Here is a 15,494-nt window from a genome sequence, read left to right as displayed (position 1 = left end):
GAACTGCAGCCACAATAAGCGATGCAGAAAAATCATGAATCCTTCCCCCCCTTACTCAATGTGTTTTGCGAGGATGAGTATTTCTAATCTAAGAGGGCATGAGGGGCTGGTCAGGCTGATCAATCTGAAGCCGGTGATTTCTGTGTCGTGGGAGCTGTTCAGGTCACACCTGTGAGATTGGTGTCACTAACTGGCACATGGCTCTGGTGGCTGGATTAAGGGAGCCAAAGGAGAGGGAAGAGGATGAGGGTGTGTCTCCTGTATTGTGTAGAAAGTTAGGGCCGAGAGAGGGAGAACATGCAGTTCAGCATGGAGCTGCAGCACACAGGACTCAAGGCAAGAGGGATAAAGGGAGAGGGAGAAACAGAGAGACAGCGCAAGAGGTGGGGAGAGAGAGAGAGAGGGGGAGACAGAGAGTGAGACAGGGAGGAAGCAACAGAGAGGAGGGAGGCAGAGAGAGAGAGAGAGAGGGCAGAGAGAGAGAGAGGACAGACAGAGAGAGAGGGCAGAGAGAGAGAGGGCAGACAGAGAGAGAGGGCAGACAGAGAGAGAGAGAGGGCAGACAGAGAGAGAGAGAGGGCAGACAGAGAGAGAGAGAGGGCAGACAGAGAGAGAGAGAGGGCAGACAGAGAGAGAGAGAGAGGGCAGACAGAGAGAGAGAGAGGGCAGACAGAGAGAGAGAGAGAGGGCAGACAGAGAGAGGGCAGACAGAGAGAGAGAGAGGGCAGACAGAGAGAGAGAGTGAGAGAGGGCAGGCAGAGAGAGAGAGAGAGCAGACAGAGAGAGGGATAGGGCAGACAGAGAGAGAGAGAGAGAGAGAGAGAGAGAGAGGGCAGACAGAGAGAGAGAGAGAGCAGACAGAGAGAGAGAGCAGACAGAGAGAGAGAGAGAGGGAGAGGGAGAGAGGGGGCAGGCAGAGAGATAGAGAGGGAGAACGAGCAAGGAAGTGGGGAGAGACCGACTGAGAAGGGAGGGAGACCCCGAGTGAGGGGGGTGGGAAAGAGTCCGAGTACAGGGGGAGGGGAGAGACTGCGGGGGGGATGGGCAGATACCGGGGAGAACAAAAGAAAGGGGTAGAGAGTGTGGGGGCAGCGAAAGGGGTAGTTGGAGAGAGTTAAGGGGAGAAAGAGGGACAGGGAGAAAGAGAGAGAGAGGGAGAAAGAGAGGGAGGGGGAGAAAGAGAGGGAGGGGGAGAAAGAGAGGGGGGGGAGAAAGAGAGGGAGGGGGAGAAAGAGAGGGAGGGGGGGAAAAGTGAAGAGGAGAGGGGGAGACAGACATGGGGAAGTGGGAGTGAATGAACAGGACAGATGAGAGGGAGAGAGTGAACAGCGCAAAAGAAAGATAGAGAATGAACAAGACAGGGGAGGGACAGAGTGAACAGGACACGGGGGAGAGACAGAGAGAGAGTGGACAGGACAGGACTGGGGGAAACACACAGAGAGAGAGTGGACAGAACAGGACTGGGGGAGAGACACAGAGAGAGAGAGTGGACAGGACAGGGGGAGAGACAGAGAGAGAGAGAGAGAGTGGACAGGATGGGACGGGGGGAGAGACAGAGAGAGAGAGAGAGAGAGAGTGGACAGGACAGGACTAGGGGAGAGACACAGAGAGAGAGTGGACAGGACAGGACTGGGGGAGAGAAACAGAGAGAGAGTGGACAGGATGGGATGGGGGGGAGAGACAGAGGGAGAGAGAGTGGACAGGACAGGAAGAGGGTTCCATCTCCCTGCTAGTGAGATGTAGTGACCCGCAGCTAACCACCCCACCCACCCCTCCTCCTAACCCCCTCTGCCACGGATTCAGCCAGTTGCACCCAACCCCTCGAGATTCCAGTCCCACCTCTCTCCCCCCACGAGCAGTTTACAGTAAATAAATCCCACCCCCTTGCTGACTTGCCCTTCAACCAAAAAAGAGATATAAACAGTCGATAAACTAAATACAGTCTCCTACACAGAACTCTAGGTAAAACAGCAAATTTAAATACAATCTCAGAAAATCAAATCATTAGCTTTCCTCTTATGGACATCTCAACATAATAATATTTAATAATAATAAAAAATAATACCCCAATACAAAATTCAGGTGCAGTGAAGGCACTGGATATACATGAGAAGACATGCGATAATACAAAGTGAAGCTCTCAGAGGAACACAAGTCACCATTAAGTTTGTGGGACTTCCCCATTCACCCCTGTGTCGCTCTACAATTCCCTTTGGAAGTACAGGGAATGGGGGTGTCTTGTTCCCTTCGTTTCTGGTTCTCATGGTTTTAGTAGTCGAGACTTCCAACCCCATCCACTTCCCATTGTTGCACAACTCCACCCAGAAAGGCACCCTGCCACCCCCGCCGCTGTGCCGACCCCATCCTAATATATTCCTGGATACAACAGTGGTCAGGAAGTGCTTGTACTCGTGCAGGGCCCCTTTCACCGCCCTAGGCAGGCCCAGCAAGCTTCGTGGCCAGAGAGACGTTTCTTTCCTCTGAAGCGCTTTCAGCCGTCGTAACGTGGGAAACGCGTCAGGCAGTTTGCGCACAGCGAGCTCCCACCCACCAGGCATGTGATTGTGGCCCACTTAAAATGGTCCGCAATGCTGGTTAAGAGTTAAATATTGGTCCCTTGGATGTATGGGGGGAGGGGAGAGGGGGGTGGTGGTGGGGGGAGCAGGCAAGGTCTGGGTTTGACGCCTCTGGCAGTGCTGCACTCCCTCAGTACTGGCAACGTGAGCAGGATGAGGAGAGTTCAAGTCTTTGGAGTGGGACTCGAACCCACAAACCCAGAGACTCGCAGCAAGGTGGGGGGGAGGGAGTGAGGGGGGGAGGGAGTGAGAGGTGAGAGGTGAGAGGGAGCAGGAGAGGGGAAGGGAGAGGGAGGGAGGGAGAGGGAGAGGGAGAGGGAGAGGGGGAGGGAGAGGGGGAGGGAGAGGGGGAGGGGGAGGGAGAGGGGGAGGGAGGGAAGGAGGGAGGGAAAGAGGGAGACGGAGGGAGAGAGAGGGAGGAAGAGAGAGGGGGTGGGAGAGAGAGGGAGGGGGAGAGAGAGAGAGGGAGGGGGAGAGAGAGAGAGGGAGGGGGAGAGAGAGAGAGGGAGGGGGAGAGAGAGAGAGGGAGGGGGAGGGAGGGAGAGAGCGCATTACCCATTTAATAAAAGGCAGCTTTTGAAATTGTGGACTTTAGGATGTGAGGGGTGAAGAGTTAATCGGAGTGGGGGGGTGTGGAGGGGGAGGGGGAGGGGGGAGGGTGGATCTAATGTCTGAAAAGCCTTGGACTCTGTCCCCAAATCAAGACTGAAATGGGACTGAGCTCAGAGTTGCTTTAACAATCCCTCCCCTCCCCACCCATGTTCCTCTAATCTTGGCCCCTGGCTGCTGCCAGTATTTAAGCGCTTTATATAGAGAGTTGGCTGGCTGGCAGTCCCTTGGCAGGCTTCGAGAGTGGCACACTCTACTGTGGTGGCGGGCAAAGGTGTTGTGGTGTTGTGGGGGGGGGGGGGGGGGGGGGGGGAGGGGGTGGGGGGTTTGAGGAGAAACTATTGGCAAAAGAAGCAGAAGACACCACCCACCCCCAGCCCCTTCGCCCCAAGTACACCACCCCCCCACCCCGACCCCCGCACAAACCTCCCCACCATCAACAGGGAAGGACACCCCGAAGTGAGGAATTAAAATGAAGTTGCAGAGCGATGACAGCTGGGTACGTCAGCGAGCTCCCTCTTCACCACCTCTCACCTGGAAAATATAACCAGAAGCAGAATGAAACTCCAGGGAATCCACACGTCCTTTGCAGATAGCGGGGCGGGGGGGGGTGGGGGGCGTTGTTGCCGGCAGGAATCAACAACTTGAAAGCCTTTCGTCCTGTTGTTAGGTGCCTGTCGGGAGAGATTGCATAGGCTGTGGCTCCGTTCTCAAGGAGTGAGATTGCTGTAAGGGGGCTTTAAGACCCCATGGACACGGTTCCGGCAAGGGCTGAAGCGGCAGCCAGACACAGAAGATGGTCGCTGACAAATCCAATCGGGAATTCAGGAGAAACTTCCTCACCCACAGAGTGGTGAGAACGCAGAAGTGGCCATCGCGGGGAGTGGCTGAGGAGGGTGGGGGAGCTGGGCAAACATGAGGGAGAACGGGATAAAAGGATATCCTGATAGGCGGAGGTGAGGACGGGGTTGGGAGGAGGTTCTTGTGGATGATAAATAACAGTATGGAGCAGTTGGGCCCGACATGCTGTAAATATTATGTACTCATTTGAAACGTTCACGTTTAAAAGGTAAGCTGGCTATGTCAACGTGTCACGCTGCAATGGCAGCCCTCCACCAGTGGCGGCACTGTGGCGCTTCTCCCAGCTGCTCAGCGAGGGCTGCAGAGAGAGCCCCAGGCTCCAACAAGCCCCACCTCTGATGAGTTCCAGCGTTTCTCCACGTAAATAACGGAAGGTGCAGCGTACGTTCACCAGAACGGTCCCTGGGATGAGGGACTGCAGTTAACGGGGAGCGGCTGGGATTGTTCTCAGGTTGAGGGGGAGATTTAATCGAGGCGTTGAAAATCACGAGGGGTTTCGATGGAGCGAATAAAGAGAAACTGTTTTCGGTGGGAGGAGGGTCGGTAACCAGAGGGACACAGATTGGAGAGAATCGGCAAAAGAGCCAGAGGGGGCGGGGGGGTGGTGGGGGTTGGTGGGTGGGGGGGATGAGGAGGAATGTTTTTACACAGCAAGTTGTCGTGATCTGGAATGGGCAGCCTGAAAAGGCGGTGGAAGCAGATTCAATAGGAACTGGGATAAATACTTGGAGGAGAATGAAAATCACAGAACTATGGGGAAAGAGCAGGGACAGTGAGACTAACTGGATGGTTCTTTTCAAACAGCCAGCACATTATGATGGGCCGAATAGCCCCTTCTGTTCGTAACACTCTATGAATCCATATGAAACTGAAATATACAAAAATTAAGAAGAAATGTATGATTTTAAATTAGGGAATCGGATTATAAGAGCCCATGCCCTGTTATCTCCACCCTCAGCAGCTCCACCTTCCTGAAGGCCTGTCGCTGGGTTTAATAAGACTGGACAGCAACTCGTCGATGTCTGGACACGGAGGGTGGAATCAGGGCAGGAGTCCCTATGAAGGTGGCCAATGCTCCAGGGTGGCCCTGGAGTCTAAAGGATTAAAAGATTAATCCCCAGAGCACTGCCAGCAACAGCCAGGGAGAAAAATAATAAAATCACTGCGGCATTGACATACAAAGAGAAATATTTTCTTTACATATTTTTGATAGGAAGTTATCCAAATATTGCCCCGGGGAGGCGGGGGGGGTTGACGGAGTCAAAAAGCACCCAATCAGTTCACGAAGGAGCCTTCGCTGTCAGGAAGGTGGGCTATTGCGAGGATTGGCATGTTGAGCGGGAGTGACTTGTGGTAGGTAGTCACGCAATCGCATCTCCAGGAACATGTCCAACTCTGATCCGTCTCTGAACCACCCGGTACTGGACGAGCACAAAATTCCTCCAGTTAGATACGGGGGAGACTGCAGCCCCTGTTTTTGATCCCCCGGTCAACCCATGTTCCAGCTACCGTAGTGTAAAGATTAACAGAATAGATACGATAAGGTATGACATAAACGATGATGGAGCACTGACATCAGTCGGTCATGTGTTAGTACTTTCTATCTCTCTCTGGGAGACAGAGGGAGAGAGAGGTTGCAACACCATGCCCTGGTGCAACATACCTACTCTGTAATCTGTTTAGATGTAGTACTAATAAGCAAGTGTTAAGGAAGTACCAGAGTATGTTAACAGTTTGTTCTATAACCAAGAACCACACCAAGAATCCAACACCAGAGGCGCAATCCAAAACAGCTACCTCCCTCTTCCTGGCAACTGTCTGAGATGAAACCAGTCTCTCTGCAACCTTAGTGTCATCCCGACATGAGCTCCCGACCACCTCTGTAACGTCACCCACCTCAGCTCATCTTCCGCCGAAACCCTCTTTACCTCCGCACTCACCTATTCCAACTCCCCTCTGTAAACCTGAGCCGGACCTTGCGGCATGTCCTGTTCCCCCGATCGCCCCCCCTACGCTCGCTGACCTACACTGGCCCCTGGGTCGAGGGGTGGTCTTGACTTCAAAGATTCTCATCCTCGTTTTCGAATCTCTCCAGGGCCCCGCTCCTCCCTACCTCTGGAATTTCTTCCAGCTCCACGACCCCTCGAGATATCTATGCTCCTCCAATTCTGGCCTCTTGTACATCCAGTTACAATCGCTCCACCGTCGGCAGCTGTGCCTTCAGTTGCCTCAGCCCTAAGCTCTGGAATCTCCTCCCTACACCTTTCCTCCTCTAAGACACTCCTGAAAACCTACCTCTTTGGCCAAGCTGATGATCATCTGGCCTAGCATCGCTGCGTGTGGCTCGGTGTTGCACGGTTCAATTATGTTTCAGTGAAGCACCTTGGGACATTTCGCTACATTATGTTAAAGGCGCCATATCAATAGAACTTGCTGGTGCTCTAAAATTATTTATAGCTCAATGACTGAACTGACCAGAGTTTGGAGAGTGATGGTCATTAAGTCTGGGCCACAGCGGCTCTCCACTGGTACAGCAGAACATCAGGGGGAGTTGCTTATCTCCCTAGCGTGGGCTAACCATAGGAGCTCCAGCTGGGGTCAGGAAAAGGCCATTCGACCCATCGAGCCAGTTTCCCAGACACAGGAGAGGTGGGGGGGGGTGGGCCAACCAGCTCCTTGAGCTGGTTCCGCAATTCATGTCGTGCATGGCTGATCTGTACCTTACAGCCACCTAACCTGCTTTGGCTCCGTAACCCTATAATACTCCTGCCCAACAAGAATTTATCAATCGCAGTTTTGAAACTTGCCCCCAGCTTCAACATCACTTTTTTTGGGGGTGGGGGAAGGTGTTGGGGAGGGAGGGGTGGAAAGGGAGTTTCGGATTTCCACTCCCCTTTGTGTGAAGAAGTGCTTCCTGAATCCACGCCTGATCGAGCCATTCTAAGGTTCTAGCCCCTTGTTCCAGGCTCCCCCCTACCTCCAGCAGATGAAATAGTTTCTCTCTCTGGAGCCTATTGAATCCTTTAACTATCTTCAACAGCTCGACTAGATCTCCACCACCCTTCACACTCAAGACCGGAGGGAATACAAGTCTAAGTCTGTGCAACCTGTCCTCGTGATTTAACCCTTTTTACCCCAGGTAGCGTTCTGGCAGAACTGCACTGCACCACCTCCAAGGTCAGTATATCCCTCCTGAGGTACACTGCCCAGAACTAAACACAGTCATACTCCAGAGGGCCAGCGGGGGGCGGTCTAACCAGAGCTTTGCTCAGCTGTAACATAACTCCCATCCCTGTGTAGTCTAGCCCCCCTCGAGTTGAAGACCAGAATCACACAGTGCAGAAGAGGCCCATCGAGTCTGCACCGACACGTGAGAAACACCTGACCTACCTACCTAATCCCATTTACCAGCACTTGGCCCATAGACTTGAATGTTATGATGTGCCAAGTGCTCATCCAGGTACTTTTTAAAGGATGTGAGGCAACCCGCCTCCACCACCCTCCCAGGCAGTGCATTCCAGACCCTCACCACCCTCTGGGTAAAAAAGATTTTTCCTCAAATCCCCCCTAAAACTCCTGCCCCTCAGCTTGAACCTGTGTCCCCTTGTGCCTGACCCTTCAACTAAGGGGAACAGCTGCTCCCTATCCACCCTGTCCATGCCCCTCATAATCTTGTACACCTCGATCAGGTCGCCCCTCAGTCTTCTCCGCTCCAACGAAAACAACCCAAGTCTATCCAACCTCTCTTCATAACTTAAGTGTTTCATCCCAGGCAACATCCTGGTGAATCTCCTCTGCACCCCCTCCAGTGCTATCACATCCTTCCTATAATGTGGCGACCAGAACTGCACACAGTACTCCAGCTGTGGCCTCACCAAGGTTCTATACAACTCCATCGTTGTATTTGGCTTTTTAATTTATTGGCTTTTTAGGAATTTCTGGACTTGGACCCCCTAAACCTCTCTGCTCTGCCACAGGCCCTGGCGTCCAGCTACTGATTTGTCTTTGCTCGGTCCAAGGTGGGATGTCCTCACACTGGGGCCCATTGTCCGAGGCCAGGGGGGGTGGGGGGGATGAGGGAGGGGGAGAAGGGGGCTGACCCTGAATGGGTGGACACAGTGTCACTTACTCACCCGACACCTGCCTGCTGTCTCGGGGTGAATGGCGCGGTGCCATCGTCAGGTTAACCAGCGCCTGCCGCAGCCGGTGGTAGTCCTCCTCCATCGCCTAGGGAACCAGAGAGAGAACCGACCAGTGAAGAGAGATCCAGCACTCATACGGCAATGTGCACTTACTACACCAGCGTCTCCAACAAAGTAAAATGTCCCTCCACAGGAGCTTCATTGAGGCAAAAACTAACACAGACGAACGGGAGGAGATATCAGGACCAGCACCGGATGCTTGGTCAAACGCGCAGGTTATAAAGGGGGAGTCTTAAAAGGAGGAGTGGGTGAGGTAGAGAGGCGGATGGAAGAGGTTTCAGAGATAGGGCAGGTTTTAGGGTCTGGAGGAGGTTACAGAGATAGGGAGGGTTGTAGGGGCTGGAGGAGGTTGCAGAGATAGGGAGGGTTGTAGGAGCCAGAGGAGGTTACAGAGATAGGGAGGGTTGTAGGGGCTGGAGGGGGTTACAGAGATAGGGAGGGTTGTAGGGGCCAGAGGAGGTTACAGAGATAGGGAGGGTTGTAAGGGCTGGAGGAGGTGCCAGAGATAGGGAGGGTTGTAGGAGCTGGAGGAGGTCACAGAGATAGGGATGGGGAGAGGCCAGGGAGGGATTTAAATTTTGGCGTCTTTCACCAACTCCAGACATCCCAAACCACTTCGCAGCTAATGAAATATTTTTCTAAATGTGGTTTCTACTGTAATGTCGGAAATTCAACACCTCCGACAGTGCAGCGCTCCCTCAGCACTGACCCTCCGACACTGCAGCACTCACTCAGTACTGACCCTCCGACACTGCAGCACTCTCTCAGTACTGACCCTCCGACAGTGCAGCACTCCCTCAGTACTGACCCTCCGACACTGCAGCACTCCCTCAGTACTGACCCTCCGACACTGCAGCACTCCCTCAGTACTGACCCTCCGACACTGCAGCACTCCCTCAGTACTGACCCTCTGACACTGCAGCACTCTCTCAGTACTGACCCTCTGACACTGCAGCACTCCCTCAGTACTGACCCTCCGACACTGAAGTATTCGCTCAGTACTGAACCTCCAACAGTGCAACATTCCCTCAGTACTGACTTTCCAACTGTGCAGTGCTTCTTGGTGCTGATCCTTTGACAGTTCAGCACTGGGAGTCTTGGCCTGGATTATGGACTTAAATACCCGGATTGGGACTGGAACCCATGACCTTCTTACTCAGGGGCAAGGGTGCTACCAGACACCTGACATTGTAAAATGAGAGGTGAGAACGCAAGGGGTACATTCAGCAAGAATCACAAGGGACTGAAAGTGAAGAGGTTACGGCTTTTTAATCCATCCCAGGCGCAGTGGGAGACAACCTCTTTTCACTTATTCGCTTCCTCTTCACAAAATCTTAGTTCCAGCTGTCACACCGTGGTACAACCTGCTACAATGGAGATTTGCTGCGTAAACATGTCACGCTGCAGTTACCTCCTCCCACCAGCAGTGATGCTGTGGCCACACAGTTCAGCCTCCCCCACTTCCTCTGCACCTCAGAGAAACTCCACCCCCCTTTGACCAATTCCCCTTTTCAAATCCCTCTAGTTTGCTAGTTAAATATAAATTGGCAGAGGGAAGGCTGAGGGGGGGTGACCTGATCCAAGCTCTTGAAAAAGGGTTCGATAGGATTGACGCACAGAAGATGGATCCGCTTGTGGGCGAGACCAGAACTCGTGGGCATCAATCTCAGATAATGGCTAATAAAGCCGAAAGGAAATCAGGAAAAGGTTCTTTACCTGGGAAGAATGTGGTTGAAGGGAAGAGCATAGGTACATTTAAGGGGAAGCTGGATAAACACGGGAGGGAGAAAGGAATATAAGGATATGGTGATTATGAACAGAGGGAGGGAGGGAGGGAGGAGGCTTGAGTGTAACATAAACACCAGCGGGGAGAGGTGAGCAGATGAGCCAAATTGCCTGTTACAGTAGCCTGAGTGGGCTTGGTGGGCTGAATGGCCTCCTACTGCTACGGTGTAACAGGATTGAGGGGTTGAATGGCCTCCTGCTGTGCTTCTGATGTGAAAACCAGAGCTATTGTCCAAGTGCACAACTTCTGATCTAATGTGTTTGCCAGAAGATATATATCTCAGGCTTTTCTTCAACTCCCGAAACTGGGTTCAAGGGGGAAGCGGTGGGGGCGAGGGAGGTGTGTCAGGGGAGCTGGGGAGAGGTCAGGGAGAGTGGGGGGTGGGGGGGGGGGGGGAGGTCAGGGGGAGCGGGGGGGAAGTCAGGGAGAGCAGAGGGGGGAGGTCAGTGGGAGCAGGGGGGGAGGTCAGCGGAAGCGAGGGGTGGGGGAGGTCAGGGAGAGCGGAGGGGGGCGGTCAGGGAGAGCGGGGGGAGGTCAGGGGGAGCAGGGGGGAGGTCAGGGGGAGCAGGGGGAGAGGTCAGGGGGAGCAGGGGGAGAGGTCAGGGAGAGCAGAGGGGGGAGGTCAGGGGGAGCAGGGGGAGGTCAGGGGAAGCGGGGGGGGGGAGGTCAGGGAGAGCAGAGGGGGGAGGTCAGTGGGAGCGGGGGGAGAGGTTGGGGGAGCAGGGGGAGAGGTCAGGGGGAGCAGGGAGGGAGGTCAGGGGGAGCGGAGGGGGGAGGTCAGTGGGAGCGGGGGGAGAGGTCGGGGGAGCAGGGGAGAGGTCGGGGGAGCAGGGGGGAGGTCAGGGGGAGCGGGGGGGAGGTCAGGGGGAGCGGGGAGGGAGGTGAGGGGGAGCGGGGAGGGAGGTCAGGGGGAGCGGGGGAGAGGTCAGGGGGAGCGGGGAGGGAGGTCAGGGGGAGCGGGGAGGGAGGTCAGGGGGAGCGGGGAGGGAGGTCAGGGGGAGCGGGGGGGAGGTCAGGGGGAGCGGGGAGGGAGGTCAGGGGGAGCGGAGGGGGGAGGTCAGTGGGAGCGGGGAGGGAGGTCAGGGGGAGCGGGGGGGAGGTCAGGGGGAGCGGAGGGGGGAGGTCAGTGGGAGCGGGGGGAGAGGTCGGGGGAGCAGGGGAGAGGTCAGGGGGAGCGGGGGGGAGGTCAGGGGGAGCGGGGAGGGAGGTCAGGGGGAGGTCGGGGGCAGGTCAGGGGGAGGTCAGGGGCAGGTTAGGGGGAGGTCGGGGACAGGTCAGGGGCAGGTCAGGGGGAGGTCGGGGGCAGGTCAGGGGGAGGTCGGGGGCAGGTCAGGGGGAGGTCGGGGCAGGTCAGGGGGAGGTCGGGGGCAGGTCAGGGGGAGGTCGGGGGCAGGTCAGGGGGAGGTCGGGGGCAGGTCAAGGGGAGGTCGGGGGCAGGTCAAGGGGAGGTTGGGGGCAGGTCAGGCAGAGGTCGGGGGCAGGTCAGGGGGAGGTCAGCAAAGCAGAGGTGCGTCAGCCTCACCTTTAGATGCTGAATCTTGACCAGGAGGCTGTTCATTTTCCGCTCCATCTCCTCCGCTTGTTCCAGGGACAGGAAGAGGGGGCTGCAGCTGAATTCTGTCTCCCCGCCATTCAGAGTGGGCCCTCCGGGACCCTCAGATAGCTGGGGCTGTGTGTGCAAATTCTCCGCTGCGGATCAGAAAAAGGCATGAATCACGGAATCAGAGAGCACAGGGCGAGGCCATTCAGACCATCGCGCCTGTGCCAGCTCTTTGAAAGAGCGATCCAACTAGTCATACAACCTCCGCTGCCACTGCTCTTACCCTCTTGGCTCTGCAAATTTTATCTTATCCATTATTTATCCGATTGCCCCTTTTGAAAGTTCCTAATGAATCTGCTTCCACCGCCCTTTCAGGCAGCGCCTTCCAGATGACAGCAACTCGCTGTGTAAAAACATTCCTCCTCATCTCCCCCTCCAGCTCTCTTACCCATTCTCTTCAGTCTGTGTCCCTCTGGTTACCGACCCTCCAGCCACTGGGAACAGTTTCTCCTGATTCACTCTATTCAAACCCCTCATGATTTTGAACACCTCGATTTAAACCTCCCCTTAACCGGAGGGGTGGGGGGGTGAAGGGCGATCGGCTGGGAGGGGTGCAGTCAGTTACCCGGGGACACGTGACAAGGCAGCACTCCTGATAGTGCCCAATGTACAGAGTTCCACTCTCAATTCACTATAGTCTCCGATTCTCCCCACTCTTTCTCACCCGCTTCTACCCCCCCTGCCACCCAGCCCCGCACTCCCTCCCTCTGCCCTCCACACTGCCCCTCCCTCCCTCCACCCAGCCCCTCCCTGCGTCTGCCCCTCCCTCCGCCCTCCACCCCGCCCCTCCCTCTGCCCTCCACACCGCCCCTCCCTCCCTCTGCCCCTCCCTGCATTTGCCCCTCCCTCCACCCTCCACCCCTCCCTCCCTCCGCCCTCCAACCTGCCCCTCCCTCCCTCCCTGCGTCTGCCCCTCCCTCCGCCCTCCACACCGCCCCTCCCTCCCTCCACCCCACCCCTCGTTCCACCCGTCCCTCCGCCCCGCCGATGTCCCGCCCCCCCCTCCTCCCTACCCACGCCGCCCCCGCCCCCTTCTCCCTCGCCTTGTTGCCCCCTCTTTTCCTTCCCCCCTTCTCCCTCCCCCCCTCGGCCTTGCCCCTTTACCCGCTTCCTTACCTGTTCCTTTGACCGGTTCCTCCGGCTCCTTCTCGTCTCCCTGTGCCTCTGTCGAGTCCTCTACGCTCTCCGTCTCTCCTCTCTCGTGACCATTTTCCCCTTCGCTTCGAGCTTCCTGCTCTCCCTCCGGCACAGCCGGCTCCTTCTCTCTCTCTGCCTCTGACCCTCCTTCCTCCCCATCGCCTTCCAGGCCGGTCTCACCGGCCCCGCTGCCTGGGTCCTGGCCCCCCTCGCCCGGAGGCTCGGGGGACCGCAGGGAGGATTCCATGGAGATTCTCTTGCCCCTGTGGAGCGTCCGCTTCATTGTGTGGACTGTGGAAAAGCGGAGGAAAGGGCATCAGCGTCAATGGTCTTGGGGCTGCAGAGACCTGATCTGCAGTAGACACGTGACCCAGCTGGCTCAAAGGAGGCCAGTCCCACTGAGACGGGGGAGGAGCGGCAGGGGGAGGGTGGGGGAGCAGGGAGAGGGGGAGCAGGGAGAGGGGGAGGGGAGATAGGGCAGGAGGGGTGAGGGGGTGGGGCAAAGGGGAAAAGGGGGTGGGGCGAGGGCGAAGGGGGAGGGGCGAGGGCGAAGGGGGAGGGGCGAGGGCGAAGGGGGAGGGGCGAGGGCGAAGGGGGAGGGGCGAGGGCGAAGGGGGAGGGGCGAGGGCGAAGGGGGAGGGGCGAGGGCGAAGGGGGAGGGGCGAGGGCGAAGGGGGAGGGGCGAGGGCGAAGGGGGAGGGGCGAGGGCGAAGGGGAGGGGCGAGGGCGAAGGGGGAGGGGTGAGGGCGAAGGGGGAGGGGCGAGGGTGAAGGGGAGGGGCGAGGGCGAAGGGGAGGGCGAAGGGGAGGGGCGAGGGCGAAGGGGAGGGGCGAGGGGCAAAGGGCGTGGGGCGAGGGGCAAAGGGCGTGGGGCAAAGGGCGTGGGGCGAGGGGCAAAGGGCGTGGGGCGAGGGGCAAAGGGCGTGGGGCGAGGGGCAAAGGGCGTGGGGCAAAGGGCGTGGGGCGAGGGGAAAGGGCGTGGGGCGAGGGGAAAGGGCGTGGGGCGAGGGGAAAGGGCGTGGGGCGAGGGGAAAGGGCGTGGGGCGAGGGGAAAGGGCGTGGGGCGAGGGGAAAGGGCGTGGGGCGAGGGGAAAGGGCGTGGGGCGAGGGGAAAGGGCGTGGGGCGAGGGGAAAGGGCGTGGGGCGAGGGGAAAGGGCGTGGGGCGAGGGGAAAGGGCGTGGGGCGAGGGGAAAGGGCGTGGGGCGAGGGGAAAGGGCGTGGGGCGAGGGGCAAAGGGCGTGGGGCGAGGGGCAACGGGCGTGGGGCGAGGGGCAACGGGCGTGGGGCGAGGGGCAACGGGCGTGGGGCGAGGGGCAACGGGCGTGGGGCGAGGGGCAAAGGGCGTGGGGCGAGGGGCAAAGGGCGTGGGGCAAAGGGCATGGGGCAAAGGGCATGGGGCGAGGGCGAAGGGGAGGGGCGAGGGCGAAGGGGAGGGGCGAGGGCGAAGGGGAGGGGCGAGGGCGAAGGGGAGGGGCGAGGGCGAAGGGGAGGGGCGAGGGCGAAGGGGAGGGGCGAGGGCGAAGGGGAGGGGCGAGGGCGAAGGGGAGGGGCGAGGGCGAAGGGGAGGGGCGAGGGCGAAGGGGAGGGGCGAGGGCGAAGGGGAGGGGCGAGGGCGAAGGGGAGGGGCGAGGGCGAAGGGGAGGGGCGAGGGCGAAGGGGAGGGGCGAGGGCGAAGGGGAGGGGCGAGGGCGAAGGGGAGGGGCGAGGGCGAAGGGGAGGGGCGAGGGCGAAGGGGAGGGGCGAGGGCGAAGGGGAGGGGTGAGGGCGAAGGGGAGGGGTGAGGGTGAAGGGGAGGGGTGAGGGTGAAGGGGAGGAGTGAGGGAATGGGCGAGGGGGGAGAAGGGCGAGGGGGGAGAAGGGTGAGGGGGCAAGGGCGAGGGGGGAAGGGCGAGGGGGGAAGGGCAAGTGGGGGGGAGGGCGAGGGGGGGAAGGGCGAGGTGGGGAAGGGTGAGGGGGAAAGGGCAAGGGGGGAAGGGCGAGGGGGGAAGGGCGAGGGGGGAAGGGCGAGGGGGGAAGGGCGAGGGGGGAAGGGCGAGGGGGGAAGGGCGAGGGGGGAAGGGCGAGGGGGGGAAGGGCGAGGGGGGGAAGGGCGAGGGGGGGAAGGGCGAGGGGGGGAAGGGCGAGGGGGGGAAGGGCGAGGGGTGTCATAAAGCTATAAATATATATAATATTTTGGAAAATATTTTTCTTTTAAAATAGAGGTTTAGTCTGTGGGTGTGTCTTAATTGGATTGAAGCCAGCTAGTCTGGGTGCTTTGATGTGTACTAGTTTTGATATGTAAGAGAGATGGTGAATATTTGCATTTTTGACTAGAGCATTCAAGAAGTGGGGTGAAAACTTGATGCCTATCTCGCAGCTACCAAGCAATATGTTTATATTCCTAATAAAACTGGTACAATGAAAAGGGATTCGTTGTTAAAAAGATGAAGCTCAAAGAGACGATAATTTGAATTCAATCAGTGCTGGTCGGTATAACTACAGTAGTTTTCGGGTGTGCAGAGCAGAGGCAATGTGAGATCAAAAGGCAGCTGTAAGCCTCCAACTGGCTCCACAGTGAAAGGAACCTCATTTTGAATTTGTAAGGTGAAAATGCTTTGCCTGGTGTCTGGTTAAGTCTATGGGTTTCTGTTGCCTTAATGGAGATTTGTTTGGGAATTTGTTAAAAATTATGACAGTAGTAATTTGTAGCCATGTTTATATATATATATATATATATATATATA

At 57.6% G+C, this 15,494-nt stretch overlaps 1 protein-coding gene across 1 annotated transcript in view; it reads right to left on the bottom strand.

Moving 5' to 3' along the window:
• Positions 1–3,585: 3,585 nt before the first annotated feature.
• arhgef1b (Rho guanine nucleotide exchange factor (GEF) 1b) overlaps positions 3,586–15,494 on the bottom strand; it is a 206,319-nt gene continuing 194,410 nt past the window's right edge. The window contains exons 30-33 of the mRNA XM_041176896.1: positions 12,751–13,062; positions 11,557–11,723; positions 8,180–8,273; positions 3,586–3,719 (exon numbers count right to left, since the gene is read on the bottom strand). Coding sequence (XP_041032830.1) covers positions 3,706–3,719; positions 8,180–8,273; positions 11,557–11,723; positions 12,751–13,062 — 587 coding nt within the window. The 3' untranslated portion in view covers positions 3,586–3,705. The remainder of the gene's footprint in view (positions 3,720–8,179; positions 8,274–11,556; positions 11,724–12,750; positions 13,063–15,494) is intronic.

This window comes from Carcharodon carcharias, chromosome 29 (assembly GCF_017639515.1).
Source record: "Carcharodon carcharias isolate sCarCar2 chromosome 29, sCarCar2.pri, whole genome shotgun sequence".
NCBI lineage: Eukaryota > Metazoa > Chordata > Chondrichthyes > Lamniformes > Lamnidae > Carcharodon > Carcharodon carcharias.
The sequence above is the reverse complement of the archived record's forward strand: the minus strand, read 5'-3'. Positions and strand labels throughout refer to the sequence as shown.